Source organism: Oncorhynchus clarkii, chromosome 19 (assembly GCF_045791955.1).
Source record: "Oncorhynchus clarkii lewisi isolate Uvic-CL-2024 chromosome 19, UVic_Ocla_1.0, whole genome shotgun sequence".
Classification (NCBI taxonomy): domain Eukaryota; kingdom Metazoa; phylum Chordata; class Actinopteri; order Salmoniformes; family Salmonidae; genus Oncorhynchus; species Oncorhynchus clarkii.
Genome location: NC_092165.1, coordinates 15,113,740 through 15,135,611, shown reverse-complemented (window position 1 = coordinate 15,135,611; position 21,872 = coordinate 15,113,740). Strand labels below are relative to the sequence as shown.

General features: G+C 42.6%; 1 protein-coding gene across 1 annotated transcript; it reads right to left on the bottom strand.

Annotated features, from left to right (window-relative positions):
* Positions 1-4,210: 4,210 nt before the first annotated feature.
* Positions 4,211-9,194, bottom strand: LOC139374807 (uncharacterized). Its single transcript, XM_071115950.1, has 3 exons — positions 8,704-9,194; positions 8,222-8,346; positions 4,211-8,016 (listed from the first exon to the last, which is right to left on the bottom strand). Exons 1-3 carry the CDS (start codon positions 8,984-8,986, stop codon positions 6,898-6,900), a joined length of 1,527 nt encoding a protein of 508 aa, XP_070972051.1. The 5' UTR covers positions 8,987-9,194; the 3' UTR covers positions 4,211-6,897.
* Between the last annotated feature and the right edge of the window lie 12,678 nt (positions 9,195-21,872).

The following is a 21,872-nucleotide window of genomic DNA, read 5'->3' as shown; positions in this document are numbered from 1 at the left end:
TATTTCTTTCATCACATTCCCAGTGGGTCAGAAGTTTACATACACTCAATTAGTATTTGGTAGCATTGCCTTTAAATTGTTTAACTTGGGTCAAATGTTTCGGGTAGCCTTCCACAAGCTTCTCACAATAAGTTGGGTATATTTTGGCCCATTCCTCTTGACAGAGCTAGTGTAACTGAGTCAGGTTTGAAGGCCTCATTGTTCGCGCACGCTTTTTCAGTTCTGCCCACACATTTTCTATAGGCTGGAGGTCAGGGTTTTGTGATGGCCACTCCAATACATTGACTTTGTCCTTAAGCAATTTTGCCACAACTTTGGAAGTATGCTTGGGGTCATTGTCCATTTGGAAAACCCATTTGCGACCAAGCTTTAACTTCTTGACTGATGTCTTGAGATGTTGCTTCAATATATGCACATGATTTTCCTTTCTCATGATGCTATCTATTTTGTGAAGTGCACCAGTCCCTCTTGCAGCAAAGCACCCCCACAATATGATGCTGCCACCCCCGTGCTTTACGGTTGGGATGGTGTTCTTCGGCTTGCAAGCATCCCCCTTTTTCCTCCAAACATAACGATGGTCATTATGGCAATACAGTTCTATTTTTGTTTCATCAGACCAGAGGACATTTCTCCAAAATGTACGATCTTTGTCCCCGTGTGCAGTTGCAAACCGTAGTCTGGCTTTTTTATGGCGGTTTTGGAGCAGTGGCTTCTTCCTTGCTGAGCGGCCTTTCAGGTTATGTCGATATAGGACTTGTTTTACTGTGGATATAGATACTCTTTTACCTGTTTCCTCCAGCATCTTCACAAGGCCCTTTTGCTGCTGTTCTGGGATTAATTTGCACTTTTCGCACCGAAGTACGTTCATCTCTAGGAGACAGAATGCATCTCCTTCCTGAGCGGTATGATGGCTGCGTGGTCCCATGGTGTTTATACTTGCGTACTATTGTCTGTACAGATGAACATGGTACCTTCAGCTGTTTGGAAATTGCTCCCAAGGATGAGCCAGACCTGTGGAGGTCTACAAATTATTTTTCTGAGGTCTTGGCTGATTTCTTTTGATTTTCCCATGACGTCAAGCAAAGAGGCACTGAGTTTGAAGGTAGGCCTTGAAATACGTCCACAGGTACACTTCCAACTGACTCAAATTATGTCAATTAGCCTATCAGAAGCTTCTAAAGCCACACATTTTCCAAGCTGTTTAAAGGCACAGTCATCTTAGTGTATGTAAACTTCTGACCCACTGGAATTGTGATACAGTGAATTATAAGTGAAATAATCTGTCTGTAAACAATTGTTGGAAAAATTACTTCTGTCATGCACAAAGTAGATGTCCTAACTGACTTGCCAAAACTATAGTTTGTTAACAAGAAATTTGTGGAGTGGTTGAAAAACTGGTTTTAATGACTCCAACCTAAGTGTATGTAAACTTCCGACTTTAACTGTATCTCTATGACAACAAGCACAACTCCAATTTAATGTCGTTTTTGGGTGAAATGCCACGTGCGTCCACCTATCAGTGCATTCGTAACAACCTAACAATTACGAAACTGATATTCACTCAAATAAGCCTCATGTAGCAAATTAGCAATTAATTTTTTTGTTGTTGACCGAATTCAACACTCATCAGTTTTATTTGTGGCATTCGCCAAAACAACTGGTGTATACTTCACTGTGAAATGCTTGCTTACGAGTCCTTCCCAACGATGCAGAGTTTAAAAATAAAATGGTAACACAAGGAATAAAAGAAGAATTGACCTCCATCCAAAATGTCTCACTTTGTGGGCTTATTTTCGACAACAGATTTAGCCTCTTACGCTCTGGTATCTGTTAAGCTCAGAGCAGAGTTGTTTAGAAAAATTACCATAAATTATTGAAAAATAATTGCTGGCTAGATCCCATCGGTGGCAAGGACAGAAACCTATACGTTTGAAGGAAGCCAAGGACAATTTTAATTCTATATAATATACAAGCAAATTAAAGGTCAACCCATCAAAAGGACAACATGAATTCTCATTCATTAACAGATTTGATCACCTATTTATAGTACATAAAGGAACAGGTACCACCTGATTATGCCAAATAATGTCGGTGGGAGGGATGTTATAATATAAAGGTGTTATAAAAAAGAGAGACATTTATAATTGTTATGAATAGAACATAGGCAAAACCAAATTTAGAGGGGAAATAGTGTTACACTTCAATGAGTGTTTTGGCTATGCCAGCACACCAAAAAACAAGTCTGTCTCATGTGAGAAAAACAGCATACCCAGATGCTCAATTTAGGGATTTAGTAATCAGAGAAGCGCTTCCCACATGTGGGGCAGGTGTACGGCTTGTCTGCGTCCGTCCTAATGCTCCTCCTCCAACGTTGTGACCCAATGACACCAGAGGTAGAAGCAGGATCTTTGAGCTCCCTCCTTGACCTCTTGCCATTGTTTGGGTGTTTGGATTGTGTGTTGTGTGATGGGCTAGGTACCTCGTGGTGAACGCCCATCCTGACATTCTGTATCGGTGCAGTAACCATGAGGTAGCTGAGGAAAGCTAGACCCAGGTCCAAGCCCAGGCTTTCTATGAACTGAGCCACTAGGCACTTCCTGAAAGACTACCACCAAGGGGTTCCACTCACCATTCTCTGTGACGGTTGAATCCCAGGGTGACCTGCTCTGTTCATCATGGATACTGTGGTGTTTGTATCATAGACCCTCCTGTTCCTATCTCTATCAGCCCCAGGCCCTGCTCCATCCCTGCACTGATACTGTGAAGAGAAGGGTCTGGGCTGCAGACTGGATTCCTGACTGGAGCCTCTGTCTCTCTGATGACCACCAGGACTGAGGTTGTTCAGTCCACCTGTCCACTGGTTGTGTTCTGTGTGGTGGAGTCTCTGTCACTCATGGTTTGTATTTGTATTTATTATGGATCCCCATGCAGCTACTCTTCCTGAGTTCTAGTGAAATTAAGGCAGTTTATACAATTTTAAAATCATTACAATACATTTACAGTTTTCATAACACACTGTGCCCTCAGGCCCCTACTCCACAACTACCACATATCTACAGTACAAAATATTTGTGTGTATAGTGCATATGTTATTGTGTGTATGTATGTGCCTGTGCCTATGTTTGTGTTGCTTCATAGTCCCTGCTGTTGCATAAGGTGTTTTTAATCTATTTTATTTGTTTTATTTGAATCTATTTTTAAAATGTTATTTTACTACTTGCATGAGTTACTTGATGTGGAACAGAGTTCCATGTAGTCATGTCTCTATGTAGTATTGTGCTCCTTCCATAGTCTGTTCTGGACATGGGGATTGAGACCTCTTGTGACATGTCTTGTGGGGTATGCATGGGTGTCCAAGCTGTGCACCAGTAGTTGAAATAGACAGTTCGGTGCATTCAACACGTCAATTACTCTCACAAATACAAGTAGTGATGAAGTCAATCTCTCCTCCACTTTGAGCCAGGAGAAATTGACATGCATATTATTAATATTAGCTCTCTGTGTACATCCAAGGGCCAGCCGTGCGGCCCTGTTCTGAACCAATTGCAATTTTCCTAAGTCCTTTTTTGTGGCACCTGACCACACGACTGAACAGTAGTCCAGGTGTGACAAAACTAGATCCTGTAGGACCTGCCTTGTTGATGGTGCTGTTAAGGTAGAGCAGCGCTTTATTATGGACATACTTCTCCCCATCTTAGCCATTTTTACAGACACCATCACAATATGTTTTGACCATGAGTGCTGTTTAACTACCCTGGTAGGTTGACTGATAACCTGAACCAGGTTGCAGGCACTAGTTAATCTGACGCTTTTTCTTGAGTGGGCAGCTTGATGAAAGCCAGTCTATTTAAATCACCCAGAAAATACCTCTCTGTTGATATCACCTGCATTATCAAGCATTTCACACGTTATCCAGATACTGACTGTTAGAACTTGGTGGTCTATAGCAGCTTCCCACCAGAATGGGCTTTAGATGAGGTAGATAAACCTGTAGTTATATTACTTCAACAGTATTTAACGTGAGATCTTGGTTCCGACTTGGAACTTGGAAGTTCCGACTTGGAAGCGCAGAGGCTCCTGATCCAGGGTCCTGGCTCTCCCGCCAGCAAAACTGGAAAAATCCATATGTGTTGATTCACGAATTAAGTATGTTTTGGTTCGACTGATATACAAAACTCAGTCACTGCAATGGCACAAAAAATACCAAGTCAGTAAATTTTGTATTTAATTTCAACAACATGGTCATACTGTACACTCAATGTACCTTTATACCTGTGGCAAGTAGAATAACTTTTATCACTATGGTAACCCTTTACATTTTCTGTAAATCTGGTACCCTCACTTTGATAAAATGAATTGTTGAATACTTTGGAAAAGGTTCAACATTACACATATCTTCACTACTTCATGTCAAGTAAACATGAATTAAGGCACTATCATTTCCTCATTATAAAACACCAGTATCAACCTACATGACAGGTTGTCACTCTTCATCAGTGAAGCATTTTTACAGACACCATCACACCAACCATCACCATATCATCTACTCTGTCTCATCGTACTCCTTCTTTCCTCAGTTCCTCAGTCCCTCCTTCTTTCCTCAGTTCAGTTCAGTATGAGTCATAATACCCATATAACCTAGCGGTCAAACAAGGAACTTTTTCCAATTGTTTTTCCACCATTCATTTTTCCCATGGGGGATTTAAGAAACACTTCAAATAAGGACTGTGTTCCGTGTAGGCTTACCTTGGCGTGACGTTTTGATTTGATTTGATAACGGTGTAAATCTCAAGGACAAGGTGACTTATCAAAATATTTGCCTGTATAATATAAATTGCCTACATTTCTTTAAATTGACAATTCTGTGAACTGTCTTCTGCAAGTTTTAAAATGATACAAACGAGTTAGCAAAGGTGTCAGCTAGAGATGGCTTTGCAGGGATTTGTAGTCTTGCATGATGTCTACTTTGATGCTGAATATATTGATCAAATTCACCATGTCCGGGAGATTTACATGGTTACCAAAACGTCACCCCAGGGTAAACCTACACGAAACATCTGTACTTTACTATTTATATTTTTGACAACTTTTACTTTACTACATTCGTAAAGAAATAATGTACTTTTTACTCCATACATTTTCCCTGACACCCAAAAGTACATTGACAGGAAAATAGTCCAATTCACACCCTTATCAAGAGAACATCCCTGGTCATCCCTACTGCCTCTGATCTGGCAGATGCAGTAAACACAAATGCTTTGTTTGTAGTGTGCCCCTCTCCATAAATAAAATGTAAAAACAACCTTGTGCTGTCTGGTTTGCATAATTTTAAGGAATTAAATATTATTAATACTTAAGTATATTTTAAAGCAAATACTTTTAGACTTACTCAAGTAGTATTTTACTGGGTGACTTTCACTTTTACTTGAGTCATTTTCTATTAAGGTATTTTACTTATACTCACGTATGACTTGTACTTTTTCCAACACTGGTCAGGATCAAAAAAAATATGAAAGGAGCTACAGTGCAATTGGAAAGTATTCAGACCCCTTGACTTTACAGCCTTATTCTAAAACGTATTAAATAAAAAAAATCCTCAATCTACACACAATACTCCATAATGACAAAGCAAAAACCATCTTAGCAAATGTATTAAAAATAAAAACACATACCTTATTTACATAATTATTCAGACCCTTTGCTGTGAGACTTGAAATTCAGCTCAGTTGCATCCTGTTTCCATTGATCATCCTTGATGTTTCTACAACTTGATTGGAGTCCACCTGTGGTAAATTCAATTGATTGGACATTATTTGGAAAGGGACACACCTGTCTATATAAGGTCCCACAGTTGACAGTGCATGTCAGAGAAAAAAAACAAGCAATTAGGTCGAAGGAATTGTCCGTAGCGCTCCGAGACAGGATTGTTATGAGGCACAGATCTGGGGAAGGGTACCAAAAAATGTCTGCAGCATTGAAGGTCCCCAAGAACACAGTGGCCTCCATCATTTTTAAATGGAAGGAGTTTGGAACCACGAAGACTTCCTAGAGCTGGCCACCCGGCCAAACTGAGCAATCAGGGGAGAAGGGCCTTGGTCAAGGAGGTGACCAAGAACCCGATGGCCACTCTGACAGAGCTCCAAAGATCCTCTGTGGAGATGGGAGAACCTTCCAGAAGGACAACCATCTCTGCAGCACCCCATCAATCAGACCTTTATGGTAGAGTGGCCAGACGCAAGCCACTCTTCAGTAAAAGGCACATGAAAGCCCGCTTGGGGTTTCCAAAAGTCACCTAATGGACTCTAGAAACAAGATTCTCTGGTCTGATGAAACCAAGATTGAACTTTTTGTCCTGAATGCCAAGCATCACGTCTGGAGAAAACCCGGCGCCAGAGCCTGGACTTGAACCCGTTCGAACATCTCTGGAGAGACCTGAAAATACCTGTGCAGCGATGCTCCCCATCCAACCTGACAGCGCTTGAGTGGATCTGCAGAGAAGTATCGGAGAAACTCCCCAAATACAGGTGTGCCAAGCTTGTATCGTCATACCCAAGAAGACTTGAAGCTGTAATTGCTGCCAAAGGTACTAAGTAAAGGGTTCCGAATACTTATGTAAATGTGATTTCAGTTGATTTTTAATACATTTGCAAAAATGTCTAAAAACATGTTTTGTGTGTAGATTGAGGGGAAAAATTATTTCATCAATTTTAGAATAAGGCTGTAATGTAACAATATGTGGAAAAAGTCAAGGGGTCCGAATGCACTTTCCAAATGCACTGTAGTATTCCTTAACACAATGTCTGGATGTATTATTCTACCCAGGAATATCCAAATGCATCTGTGGATATTTTCTGATGACAACTAAAATGAATCTTTCTCTTTTGATATAAGTGTTTGTTATAGAGTGGAGTGTTTTTTCTGCTGGTGTAACCTGAGGTAGCTCTTCTCTGAGAACCTCTTCCCGCAGTGCGCACAGGCGAAAGGCCTCTCTCCCGTGTGGACCCTCTGGTGCCTCTTTAGGTCACCAGCCTGAGCGAAGCACATGTGACACTGGGTACAGCTGAAGGGTTTCTCCCCTGTGTGGACCCTCTGGTGCCTCTTCAGGGTGCATGCCTGGGCGAAACGCATGTGACACTGGGTACAGCTGAAGGGTTTCACCCCTGTGTGAACCCTCTGGTGGATGTCCACCTTCTGGGGGCAGCGGAAGCCTTTGTTACAGAACATGCAGAGGAACCGTTTCTCTTTACTATTGCCTGATGTGGCTCCCCCTCCTCGCGCCTTGGCCTTTTGTTTCCTGTGTGAATCGGAAGGCCCCATTGACATGGATAATGGGTCGCGATCCTTGAACTCGTGTAAAGGGGAGTGGGTCTCGACATTTAGATTCGTCTCTAACCTTTCTCTGTAGTCAAAGAAGTCACTGGTGTTGCCCTGCGAGTGTCCTTCTTCTAAATGAGTTTCGTCTGCACTCCATATCAGAGGAGCATCGTCCTCCACTTTCACAGTCACCTCATCTACGACCAGACCCTCCTCTTTCTTATCTCGGCACCCTTCCGAGTATCCACTACTACTGTACTGGTTCCAGTCCACTTTCATTGGATTAGTCTGTGTATCTAATACCACAGGCATGTCACCAGGTATCATCTCTGTCTCTGTAGTGTATGAACAAGATGGATCATTGACAGTCTGTAAAGTGTCACCTGAGTCCCGATGGGACAGAACAGTCCTTGGGCTCAGGTTGCCGTAAAGTAAATACTCTGAGCGTGGAGCAGGTTGACAGCCCAGTCGGTTTATCCCCGTTAAAGTCTCGGTGTCTGTCTCTGACTTGAGGATGGCGTTCAGCGTTCCACTGACCTCCATGATGCTGCATTGGGTCCTGGACTGCTCTTGGGAGGTGGAGGGGTTCTCCGTGGCTACAGGGGGCACACCAGTCTGGATGTCTCTGCTGTGCCGTGGGTCCTCCTCTCCTTCAGTCATCTCCTGCTTGACCCCAGGACCTGCATCCTCTGCATCTGCAGACTGACACAAGAAGAGAGGAGGTTATTACCGGTACATGGGTTGAATTGGATAACAATGCCGTAGGGAAGTCTCAAAAGCTCCATTATGGCAGATAAATAAGGATGCACATGGAAGCTAGTGAATAGCTGAGGAGGGCCTTTCTGAAATAAACTCCACATTTGATTTACAAAGTAACTTGTGTTTTATATAACACTATTACACTAACCCCTATAACATGATGGGCTGAGTTTCCTATCCCCTCATCAACAGTGATTGGGTGGTCATCTCGCCATGTATTTTGTCCTGCTGGCTTCACAAAGCTCCTGTGGCCTCCAGTGAGATGTCCTTCACCTGAGAGTGATTGGAGGAAAAGATGTGGTTAGGTATATTGTATTCTATTGACACTGTCTTGAATTGGAAATAATGTAAGGTAACACTTCTCATAACTTCTTGATATACTATTTATTGATTGATGTATTATGTTCCAGGCATCACATTGTTTTCATTTAGTAAATCATTGGAAGTGCAATAAATCAAGAATCTGGTTAGAATATGATAGTGTCTATGCGCAATATGGGGAATTATTGCATACTGTCCAAAAACGGCCCAAGACCCAATTCTGGGTAACACATGCAGAGGGGAACGGGGCGACAAGCCCTGAGCTCTATATGAAAGGAGACACGCCGTGCAGCCTCCGTCAAAATGTACCTTTTGCCTTTCCTCTGTATCGGTCGAGGATCTTGACATTACAGGGACGACTGGCGAGGACGCGCTCTCGCATTGTCCTCTCTGCGCGGTCCCGTGCCACCTTAATTTCCAGTAGCTGTAGTTTCCTCCGCAATGCCCTGTTTTCTTTCTGGCTTTGAGTTATTTCCAAACGAAACACTGCATAGTCGTCATCTACGAGTTTACATATCTCAGCCACAGCTGCATTCGCTAGAACCTCCATAATGGAGGCCATTTGAGAGTGAAAAACCATACAGTTAGCCATTGTTAGCAGCTAGCTACCGTTACCTAGTTCACATCTATCAACCAAGTCGTCTCCAATTACATTTAAAGAATACCGGGAGTAAGTATGTGATACTGTGCGGTTAAATTAATCTTATGTTGAGTTCCAGGGTGTTAAACGTCTAACAACAATTAAATTGCTCTTGGTCACTGTACACTTTCGTTTACTACGGTTTCGTTTATGGTGTTATGGCGGTCCGTAAACAACCGTTAGAGGTGCATGCCGCCACCTACTGTACTGGAGTGTAGGCAATCACAGGTTACAAACTAAAATAATAAATAAACAAATATTAAGAAAATCTAAACCTTCCTACCTTATCCTGTACTACTAAGAAAATAAAAAAGAGCCCTACATGATATTTGAGTCTTTGTCCACCCACATTTTAGAGGGCTAGCTGTCCCACCTGTTCTGCCACACATATATCATAATAGCTCTAATCTTACATTTGGCCAGTGGAGGCTGGTGGGGGGAGCTATAGGATGACAGGCTCATTGTAATGGCTGGAATGTAATGAATTGAATAGTATCAAACATATGGAAACCATATGTTTGACTACGTTCCATTCATTCCGTCTGTCGTTCTGCCCCTGAACAGGCAGTTAACCCACTGTTCCTAGGCCGTCATTGAAAATAAGAATTTGTTCTTAACTGACTTGCCTAGTAAAATAAAGGTAAAAAAAAAAAATTCCATTCCAGCCATTACAATGAGCATGTCCTCCTATAGCTCCTCCCACCAGCCTGCACTGCATTTGGCCTCACCTACATTCCTGCCTATGTTTGACTACGGTCCATTCATTCCATTCCAGCCATTACAATGAGCATGTCCTCCTATAGCTCCTCCCACCAGCCTGCACTGCATTTGGCCTCACCTACATTCCATGCTGGAACCCAGCATAAACACATGACTACACCCAGTCTCACGATTTTCCATAGCAATATTAATGCCTCCATAGTAGGTCACCTCTATTAGATTTGCCAGATGACAAAACTATTCAATAGAGAGAGGGAATTCCATTTTCTTTAGTTTTTATTGGCAGACTACACCAAAAAGGTGTATTGCAGCCACCTATTGGGTGAGGTGAAAACTGGGAGACTTTAAAGGGATAGTTCATGCTAAATCTATATATGGCTACAGCCATATTAGCATCGTCAGTTTTCATGAGTGGAAACAGCCGAACTGATGTTAGCAAAGTTGCATGGCAAGCTGCACCTTCCTCCCGAGTGGCGCAGCTGTCTAAGCTGAGGCGCCACTTCATCCTGGGGTTCGATCCATTACCGGGAGCCCCATCCGGCAACCCACAATTGGCCCAGTGCCGTCCAGGTTAGGAGAGGGTTTGGCCGGCAGTGTTTTCCTTGGCTCATCGCACTCTAGCGTCTCCTTGAGTCGGGCCGGGCACCTACAAGCTGACTTAGGTTGTCAGTTGAACAATGTTTCCTCCGACACATTGATACTGCTGACTTTCGGTTTAAACTGCGTGGCTTGGCGGATCATGTTTCGGAGGATGCATTTCTCAACCTTCGTTTCTCCCGAGCCAGTTGGGGAGATGCAGCAATGAGACTGGAAGAGTGGCAGTAGCTAATGGGGATCCTTAATAAAATACAAATAAAAACTATTATTTGGATAACCAGTTGGAGAAAAAAATTATAATAACTAAGTTTGGTAGTTCACAGGGATTTACAACAAAATAAATGTACTCCTTCAGTCGGATTCAAATGTCTTCTCAGATCCCTACACTCCCCTCCAGACTCAGGAGTCTGGGAGGGGAGTACATCTTCAGTCAATATTCCCTGCAATGATCCAGCCGTGAAGTCCTGGAGCGCATCCGTTTACTTCTTCTTTGAGGTTTTATGGCATACCACAACTAATGTTGTATTGCCACCACCAACTGAATGGGAGTCGGGAAGGAAAATACAAAGTACATTCCCATTACGGATAAGGGAAAAACGTAATGAATCCATACACACTACTAATAAAAAATTAAAAAACATTACAAAAATCATCCCACATCCCAGTATCATTCCTCCTTCGTGCATAGTTCTCCAGGAACATTCTAGAGTAGAGCAAAGGTTCCCAAAGCACACACATCTCTGGGTCACTTGTCTTTTCAGTTCGCTGCAGCTAGCGACTGGAATGAGCTGCAAAAAAACACTCAAACTGGACAGTTTTATCTCCATCTCTTCATAAGACTCAATCATGGACACTCTTACTGACAGTTGTCGCTGCTTCCTCTGTGATGTATTGTTGTCTCTACCTTCTTGCCTTTGTGCTGTTGTCTATGCCCAATAATGTTTGTACCATGTTTTGTGATGCTATCATGTTGTGTTGTCACCATGTTGTGTTGTCATGTGTTGCTGCCATGATATTTTGTTGTCTTCGGTCTCTTTTAATGTAGCGTTGGGGTGTCTCTCTTGTCATGATGTGTGTTTTGTCCTATATTTTATTTTTAATCCCAGCCCCCGTCCCCGCAGGTGGCCTTTTGGTAGGCCGTCATTGTCAGTGGTGGAAAAGGTACCCAATTGTCATTTTTTAGTCATAGAAAATGACTCAAGTGGCCTCCCGGGTGGCGCAGTGGTTAAGGGCGCTGTACTGCAGCGCCAGCTGTGCCATCAGAGTCCCTGGGTTCGCGCCCAGGCTCTGTCGTAACCGGCCGCGACCGGGAGGTCCGTGGGGCGACGCACAATTGGCCTAGCGTCGTCCGGGTTAGGGAGGGCTTGGTCGGTAGGGATGTCCTTGTCTCATCGCGCACCAGCGACTCCTGTGGCGGGCCGGGCGCAGTGCGCGCTAACCAAGGTTGCCAGATGCACGGTGTAGCCTCCGACACATTGGTGCGGCTGGCTTCCGGGTTGGATGCGCGCTGTGTTAAGAAGCAGGCTGGTTGGGTTGTGTATCGGAGGACGCATGACTTTCAACCTTCGTCTCTCCCGAGCCCGTACGGGAGTTGTAGCGATGAGACAAGATAGTAGCTACTGCAACAATTGGATACCACGAAATTGGGGAGAAAAAGGGCTAAAAATTCAATAAAAAAATAAAAAAATAAAATGACTCAAGTAAAAGTCACCCAGTAAACTTCTACTTGAGTAAAAGTATTTGGTTTAAAATATACTTAGGTATCAAAAGTAAATGTAATTGCTAAAATATACCTAAGTATCAAAAGTAAAAGTATAAACCATTTAAAATTTCTTATATTAATTTCTTATATTAAATTTCTTATATTATTTCTTATATTAATTCTTATATTATTGTTTTTTAAATTTAAGAATAGCCAGGGGCACACTCCAACATTCAAACATAATTTACAAACAAAGAATGTGTGTTTAGTGAGTCCACTAGATCAGAGGATCAGAGGATGACCAGGGATGTTCTGTTGATAAGTGTGTGAATTTGACCATTTTCCTGTTCTGCTAAGCATTCAAAATGCAACGGGTACTTTTGGGTGTCAAGGAATATGTATGGAGTAATGTAGTCAAAAATATAAATAGTAAAGTACAGATACTACTTAAGTAGTACTTTAAAGTATTTTTACTTAAGTACTTTACACTGCTGGTCATTGTAAATAATAACTGTTCTTAACTGACTTGCCTAGTTAAATAAAGGTTAAATAATAAATGATTCTGAGACTCCAGAAATGACTCCTTTGACAGGAGCCCTGCTCCGCAGATCAATGCAAGACACATTCAATTCATCAATTTGGGGGAGACGCAACACGCCTTTTCTGATCAGCAGAAACACACAAAAGGAAAACAAGCCCATTTTCTCGTGATCTTCACCGATTTCACTTTACCCAAAGCTTTCTCCACCATTTTAGATGCTTCAAACGGATTCACCAAGACTGGCATACATTGTTTTCAGCGTTGGGGAAGCTACTCTGAAAATATAATTTACCAAGATGCCAATTACTTTACACTGGAAGAAGTTAAGCTAGACTAAAGCTACCCCCTTAAGAAAATATTGTGTAGATCCAGGAATCTACACCGCTACATGGCAAAAAAGTTATTAACTACTTAAAACACTACATAGATTTGAATTTAGTTAAACTACCACCAAGCTACTGCAAACTGTAGTTCCATTACTAGTTGAACTACATGTAGTTCACTAGTCCCCAACTACAGATTGTTTCTCCGAAAAACTGCACTTGTAGCGGGTATGATCAGAGCTAGACATTTTCCACAGCCATTTTGCTCCTTTTCCCATTATTTTGGACAAAAGTCCATGCATCTTTTTTTCACTGTCATCCAATTCAAGTTCCACATCCGCTTCTGCCATCTCACCTAGCCACCGCCATCTCCGTTTACACTGACGAGAAAGGATGTTATTGGTTGTTGTGGTGGAAATTCAACACCAGGGACACCTGAAGCCAATCTTAAAATTAATCACTCTTTATTATCAGCAAGCTGGAGAGGTTACAACAAACTCTGCACACCGTACAGGTCTATAAGAAGCTCCTTTGGAGCGGTCCCAACAGTTGTTTTATATACGGCTATACACAGACAAGTTATATTTGCACGATTTAGCATAATTAAATTAATCACTAGCGGTGGCTCGCACAGGTGACTGATCAATACCTCATGAGGCTTTCTCTCTCCAAGTTGAGACCTTGAAACTGAGAGACCTCGTGTTCCCATAGCAATATTCTGGGTTCAATATTCAAGTTCTCACACCCTGATCTGTTTCACCTGTCTTTGTGCTTGTCTCCACCCCCTCCAGGTGTCACCCATCTTCCCATTTTTCCCTGTGTATTTATACCTGTGTTCTCTGTTTGTCTGTTGCCAGTTGCAGTCTGCATCTGGGTCATATCCTGAGTCGTGATACAAGTTGGGTAACAGTGATAATGAGGGTTCCGCCATACACGATCAGTCAGTCACCTGCATGAATCTTTCCAATTAGTTATTAGAAAGTAGCATTGATTTGTACATAAAGATAACATTTCCCTCACATTCCCTCCTTTTATCACTCTGTGATAATTATCATTACATTAATGTAAGCATTAGATTATAGCTTCAATCAGAGGAGGTTCTATCAATATATTTATATTTACTCCATCCTTACAAGCCCTTCACTCTGGGTTTTACAATCTAAAATACACACACATACACAAGGGATCTATAAACTCAGGATTGATTAAATCTCTCAATGTTTAAACATTGTTTACATAGTTCTTACCACCATACCACCAGATGTTGCAGCGACATCTGTTCTGCACAAACTGTCCCTTAGACTAGTCAAAACATAAAAGAAATCCGCTTGGGCCTTCTAAACTTGTCAAACAAAAACAATCCCCGATTCTCACACATCGTCCTTATCTACAGGGGGAAAAGGAAGCTCGTCCAGTGTCGGCAGCTCACCTCCACGTGTTCCTTCACATACCTCAGGAAAAAAACACACCAAAGAACCTGGAGGCAGGTGCCTGAGTGTGAGTGATGTCAGCCAGGAGGTTTGTAGTCACTAAACAGAGCCTTCTGACTGTCTTATCATTGTTTGGAACAGTTCTCATAGCTGTCACCACAAACCCAACAGTACAACTACCTCCCCAGTTCAGGGGCAGGGTATAATAGGGATTTTCCCACACAACCAATAGGTGCCATTTGGCACTCCTCTCAAAGGGATAAGAACATTATACACTGCTCAAAAAAATAAAGGGAACAGTAAAATAACACATCCTAGATCTGAATGAATGAAATATTCTTATTAAATACTTTTTTCTTTACATAGTTGAATGTGCTGACAACAAAATCACACAAAAATGATAAATGGAAATCAATTTATCAACCAATGGAGGTCTGGATTTGGAGTCACACACAAAATTAAAGTGGAAAACCACACTACAGGCTGATCCAACTTTGTAATGTCCTTAAAGCAACTTCCTAAGTGGACAGTTTGATTTCACAGAAGTGTGATTGACTTGGAGCTACATTGTGTTGTTTAAGTGTTCCCTTCAAAAAAATAAAGGGAACACTTAAACAACACAATGTAACTCCAAGTCAATCACACTTCTGTGAAATCAAACTGTCCACTTAGGAAGCAACACTGATTGACAATAAATTTCACATGCTGTTGTGCAAATGGAATAGACAACAGGTGGAAATTATGGGCAATTAGCAAGACACCCCCAATAAAGGAGTGGTTCTGCAGGTGGTGACCACAGACCACTTCTCAGTTCCTATGCTTCCTGGCTGATGCAACAACCCAGCAGCAGGACCGCTACCTCCGTCTTTGTGCAAGGAGGAGCAGGAGGAGCACTGCCAGAGCCCTGCAAAATGACCTCCAGCAGGCCACAAATGTGCATGTGTCTGCTCAAACGGTCAGAAACAGACTCCATGAGGGTGGTATGAGGGCCCGACGTCCACAGGTGGGGGTTGTGCTTACAGCCGAACATCTTGCAGGACGTTTGGCATTTGCCAGAGAACACCAAGATTGGTAAATTCGCCACTGGCGCCCTGTGCTCTTCACAGATGAAAGCAGGTTCACACTGAGCACATGTGACAGACGTGACAAGAGTCTGGAGACGCCGTGGAGAACGTTCTGCTGCCTGCAACATCCTCCAGCATGACCGGTTTGGCGGTGGGTCAGTCATGGTGCGGGGTGGCATTTTTTTGGGGGGGGCCGCACAGCCCTCCATGTGCTCGCCAGAGGTAGCCTGACTGCCATTAGGTCCCGAGATGAGATCCTCAGACCCCTTGTGAGACCATATGCTGGTGCGGTTGGCCCTGGGTTCCTCCTAATGCAAGACAATGCTAGACCTCATGTGACTGGAGTGTCAGCAGTTCCTGCAAGAGGAAGGCATTGATGCTATGGACTGGCCCGTCCGTTCCCTAGACCTGAATCCAATTGAGCACATCTGGGACATCATGTCTCGCTCCATCCACCAACGCCACGTTGCACAACAGACTGTCCAGGAGTTGGCGGATGCTTTAGTCCAGGTCTGGGAGGAGATCCCTCAGGAGACCATCCGCCACCTCATCAGGAGCATGCCCAGGCGTTGTAGGGAGGTCATACAGGCACGTGGAGGCCACACACTCTACTGAGCCTCATTTTGACATGTTTTAAGGACATTACATAAAAGTTGGATCAGCCTGTAGTGTGGTTTTCCACTTTTGTAGTGTGGTTTTCCACAAATCCAGACCTCCATGGGTTGATAAATTTGATTTCCATTGACAATTTTTGTGTGATTTTGTTGTCAGCACATTCAACTATGTAAAGAAAAAAGTATTTAATAAGAATATTTCATTCATTCAGATCTAGGATGTGTTATTTTAGTGTTCCCTTTATTTTTTTGAGCAGTGTATATATATATATACATACATACACTGAGTGCACAAAATATTAGGAACACAGCCTGAGGCATGGATTGTATGTGTGCCATTCAAAGGGTGAATGGGCAAGACAGAAGATTTAAGTGCCTTTGAATAGGGTATGGTAGTAGGTCCCAGGGGCACCGGTTTGAGCGTGCCAAGAACTGCAAAGCTGCTGGGTTTTCACACTCAACAGTTTCCCCATGTATGTGTATCAAGAATGATCCACCACCCAAAGGACATCCAGCCAACTTAACACAGTTCACTTTCTCATCCATAGCCTAAAAACGCATATCAAGTGCAAGTTGTCTGTTTAGCTCACGTCTGAAGGCTGGGGTGCATTTAGGACGTATTCTACTGCAGATCGCTAAAATATCCGAATGATTATGATCACACTTCCTCAATTCAAACATGATTGCGACAATACACCAAAGATGGTTTAGAAACTTGCGAACCAAGCTCGAGTTATCAGTGCAGCGCATCGCCTGGACTTGTTGAAACATCTTCACGCCTAGAAAAAAAACATATAGGCTTCCGTCATAACTGTCAATTTATAGAAAAAAAAGAAAGCATCGCAGGGGGCAAAAAAACGAATCGTCCTACCGGAATAACAGACATGCTGAGGTAATAAACACTTAACCAAGGTTCTCTAGTTATACAAGTCTCGTGAGAATAGGGCTATAGCCTTCAAAATAACTCCTGCAGAATTAATCATTTATTGCACTAAAATGATACACCAAATGTAGGCAATATTTGGACTTGGGAATAGGTGTGGAGAAATATTATTTCGTTCTTCCTGCATGTTGAGAGAATGCAATGCTCAATTAGATACCATCTGTAGAGGTGCTGTCTTCATCATAACAGCTGATAGTATTTTAACCACATCAAATATGCATCGAAGCCGAACTGAAATCTTATCAGAAACAAGTTGGGTCGTTTTCACAGGTTTCCTTTCCCTAACAACCTTTCAAATTGATGTCATTTAGAGATTTTGCAAGGAAATCTTTCCCGTTTTTTTTTTCTTTATTGTATTTTTTATTGACTCCGCGAAAATGACAAAGAGAACTTTACCGATGTCAACTAGATCGAAGCATTATATAAATTATAAGTAGAAACATATCTATATCAGGCAACAAAAAAGTAAATCCTGCACCCCCTGTCAAATAATCGTTCTGCGGTCTTTGACTGTAGCCTATTGCACATTTTTTATATTTGCGGGTTAGGGTAGGGGGGACTCAGGTTTTCACTTTATCACATACAAGTGCATCCGTAAAGTATTCAGACCCATTCAATGTTTCCACATGTTGGTACAATACAACCTTATTCTAACATTGATGAAGGGGGGAAATAATTTAATCAATCTACACACAATACCCTATAATGACAAAGCAAAAACAGATTTTTGATTTTTTTGCAAATGTAAATATCACATCCAATAAGTATTCAGACCATTTACTCAGTACTTTGTTGAAGCACTTTTGGCAGCGATTGCAGCCTCTAGTCTTCTTGGGTATTACCTTACAAGCTTGGCACACCTGTATTTGGGGAGTTTCTCCCATTCTTCTCTGCAGATCCTCTCAAGCTCTGTCAGGTTGGATGGGGAGCATCGCTGCACAGCTATTTTCAGGTCTCTCCAGAGATGTTTGATCAGGTTTAAGTCCACACTCTGGCTGGGCCACTCAAGGATATTCAGAGACTTTTCACGAAGCCACTCTTAAGTCTTAACTGTGTGCTTATGGTCGTTGTCCTGTTGGAAGGTGAACCTTCGCCCCACTCTGAGGTCCTGAGCGCTCTGGAACAGGTTTTCATCAAAGATCTCTGTGTTCTTTGCTCTTTTCATCTTTCCCTCGATCCTGACTAGTCTCCCAGTCCCTGCCGCTGAAAAACATTCCCACAGTATGATGCTGCAACCACCATGCTTTACCGTAAGGAGGATGCCAGGTTTCCTCCAAACGTGACGCTTGGCATTTAGGCCAAAGAGTTCAATCTTGGTGTCATCAGACCAGAGAATCTTGTTTCTCATGGTCTGAGCGTCCTTTAGGTGCCTTTTGGCAAACTCCAAGCGGGCTGTCATGTGCTTTTCACTGAGGAGTGGCTTCCGTCTGGCCACTCTACCATTCAGGCCTGATTGGTGGACTACTGCAGACATGGTTGTCCTTCTGGACAGTTCTCCCATCTCCACAGACAAACTCTGGAGCTCTGTCAGAGTGACCATCGGGTTCTTGGTCGCCTCCATGACCAAGGCCTTTTTTTGCTCAGTTTGGCCGGGCGGCCAGCTTTAGGAAGGGTCTCGGTGGTTCCAAACTTCTTCCATTTAAGAATGATGGAGGCCACTGTGATCTTGGTAATCTTCAATGCTGCAGACATTGTTTGGTACCCTCAGAGCTCTATGGACAATTCCTTCGACCTCATGGTTTGGTTTTTGCTCTGACATGCACTGTCACCTGTAGGACCTTAAATAGACATGTGTGTGCCTTTCCAAATCATGTCCAATCACTTGAATTTACCACAGGTGGACTCCAGTCAAGTTGTAGAAACATCTCAAGGATGATCAATGGAAACAGGATACACCTGAGATCAATTTCGAGTCTCATAGCAAAGGGTCTGAATACTTGGGTAAAAAAGGTATTTCAGTTGTATATATATTTTTTAAGCAAAACATTCTAAAAAACTGTTTTAGCTTCGTCGTTATGGGGTATGATGTGTAGATTGACGAGGAAAAATAATGCTGTAACAAAATGTGGAAAAAGTGAACAGGTCTGAACTTTCCAAATGCACTGTCAAGGGGGTTGCAGATGGGTTATTAGCGGGTGCAGGTGACCCACGCACCACTAGTTGTCACCAAATTAGCTAACGTCATAGCAGTGGCGGTCGGTGCCGTTTATGAGGAGGGGGGACGTTTTTTTTTCATGAGCATGGCCTTATTTCTATTACAGCATATTGGATGACTGTCATTCAAATTCCATTCACCCAGTTCAATGCAACATTGATAGGTTTAGGCTACTACATGATACTCACATTTTCTCTATAACCATAATGAGGTTGCTACAACTTAGCCTACGAATGAAAGTTTACAAAAAGTATTCAATACTGCCTTGCACACTCTTGCCTGCATCTAGCTAATTTAATGTGGAATCATTCGTCCAACAGTTGCAAACGAGAGTTCCCATTGAACAAATTCAGGTAAGTTTATCCCCGTTTCGTTCCGTTTGAGAAACGTTTTTCAACAGAATTGGTGAAATGAATACACCCCTTATCACGTGTAAAAACAGTTGTATTCCTTCTCGCATCTATGTGCTCTCCTCCCCTCACCTTTTCCCTTCATTTGTGGACTTCAATGCACAACACATTAGCTGTATTTGAACAGGCGAAAAAAAACTTTCCTAGCCAAACCATATCAAAACCGCTACACACCATATTAGCTAAAGTAACGTCAGAGTCAGCATAGCTAATAGAACTAACGTGTTAGTAAACTCGCTAATCATGCAGCAATATTCCCTGTTCACCCACGACTGCGTGGCCATGCACGCTTCCAACTCAATCATCAAGTTTGCGGACGACACAACAGTGGTAGGCTTGATTACCACAACGACGAGACGGCCTACAGGGAGGAGGTGAGGGCCCTCGGAGTGTGGTTCCAGGAAAATATCCTCACACTCAACGTCAACAAAACAAAGGAGATGATTGTGGACTTCAGGAAACAGCAGAGGGAGCACCCCCCTATCCACATCGATGGGACAGTAGTGGAGAGGGTAGTAAGTTTTAAGTTCCTCTGCGTACACATCACGGACAAACTGAATTGGTCCACCCACACAGACAGCATCAGAAGAAGGAGCAGCAGTGCCTCTTCAACCTCAGGAGACTGAAGAAATTTGGCTTGTCACCAAAAGCACTCACAAACTTCTACAGATGCACAATCGAGAGCATCCTGTCAGGCTGTATCACCGCCTGGTACGGCAGCTGCTCCGCCCACAACCGTAAGGCTCTCCAGAGGGTAGTGAGGTCTGCACAACGCATAACCGGGGGCAAACTACCTGCCCTCCAGGACATCTACACCACCCAATGTCACAGGAAGGCCATAAAGATCATCAAGGACAACAACCACCCGAGCCACTGCCTGTTCACCCCGCTATCATCCAGAAGGCGAGGTCAGTACAGGTGCATCAAAGCAGAGACCGAGAGACTGAAAAACAGCTTCTATCCATCAGACTGTTAAACAGCCACCACTAACATTGAGTGGCTGCTGCCAACACACTGACTCAACTCCAGCCACTTTAATCATGGAAATTGATGTAAGAATATATCACTAGCCACTTTAAACAATGTTACTTAATATAATGTTTACATACCCTACACTACTCACCTCATATGTATATACTGTACTCTATATCATCTACTGCATTTGCCATCTTTATGTAATACATGTATCACTAGCCACTTTAAACTATGCCACTTTGTTTACATACCCTACATTACTCATCTCATATGTATATACTGTACTCGATACCATCTACTGCATCTTGCCTATGCCGTTCTGTATCACACTCATTCATATATCTTTATGTACATATTCTTTATCCCTTAACACTTGTGTGTATAAGGTGGTACTTTTGGAATTGTTAGGTTAGATTATTCGTTGCATTGTCAAAACTAGAAGCACAAGCATTTCGCTACCCTCGCATTAACTTCTGCTAACCATGTGTATGTGACAAATCAAATTTGATTTAAATACATTTGGAAGTACCAGTGTTGTGTTGGACATAGCCAGCTAGCTAACATAGCATCCCTCTGTTTGAGCAGGGCTTGAGTGAGCTAAACTAGCTAGCTGCATTTGCTAACTACAGTTAAAGTCGGAAGTTTACATACAATTAGGTTGGAGTCCTTAAAACTTGTTTTTCAACCACTATAGCTTTGGCAAGTCAGTTAGGAAATATACTTTGTGCATGACACAAGTATTTTTACAACAATTGTTTACAGACAGATTATTTCACTTATAATTCACTGTATCACAATTCCAATGGGTCAGAAGTTTACATACACTAAGTTGACGTGCCTTTAAACAGCTTGGAAAATTCCAGAAAAGGATGTCATGGCTTTAGAAGCTTCTGATATGCTAATTGACATAATTCGAGTCAATTGGAGGTGTACCTGTAGATGTATTGCATGGCCTACCTTCAAACTCAGTGCCTCTTTGCTTGACATCATGGGAAAATCAAAAGAAATCAGCCAAGACCTCCACAAGTCTGGTTCATCCTTGGGAGCAATTTCCAAACGCCTGAAGGTACCACGTTCATCTGTACAAACAATAGTACGCAAGTATAAACACCATGGGACCACGCAGCCGTCATACAGCTCAGGAAGGAGACGCGTTCTGTCTCCTAGAGATGAACGTATTTTGGTGCGAAAAGTACAAATCAATCCTTGAGCAACAGCAAAGGACCTTGTGAAGATGCTGGAGGAAACAGGTACAAAAGTATCTACATCCACAGTAAAAACGAGTCCTATATCGACATAACCTGAAAGGCCGCTCAGCAAGGAAGAAGCCACTACTCAAAAACCGACATTAAAAAACAAGACTA

Bases quoted from the DNA above. Each gene is read 5' to 3' on its own strand.
- LOC139374807 (XM_071115950.1), bottom strand. From the start codon at position 8,986: ATGGCTAACTGTATGGTTTTTCACTCTCAAATGGCCTCCATTATGGAG. The intron at 8,347-8,703 runs GTACATTTTGAC...AATCACTCTCAG, and splicing joins ATACAGAGGAAAGGCAAAAG to GTGAAGGACATCTCACTGGA. The intron at 8,017-8,221 runs GTTAGTGTAATA...TTCTTGTGTCAG, and splicing joins CAGCCCATCATGTTATAGGG to TCTGCAGATGCAGAGGATGC.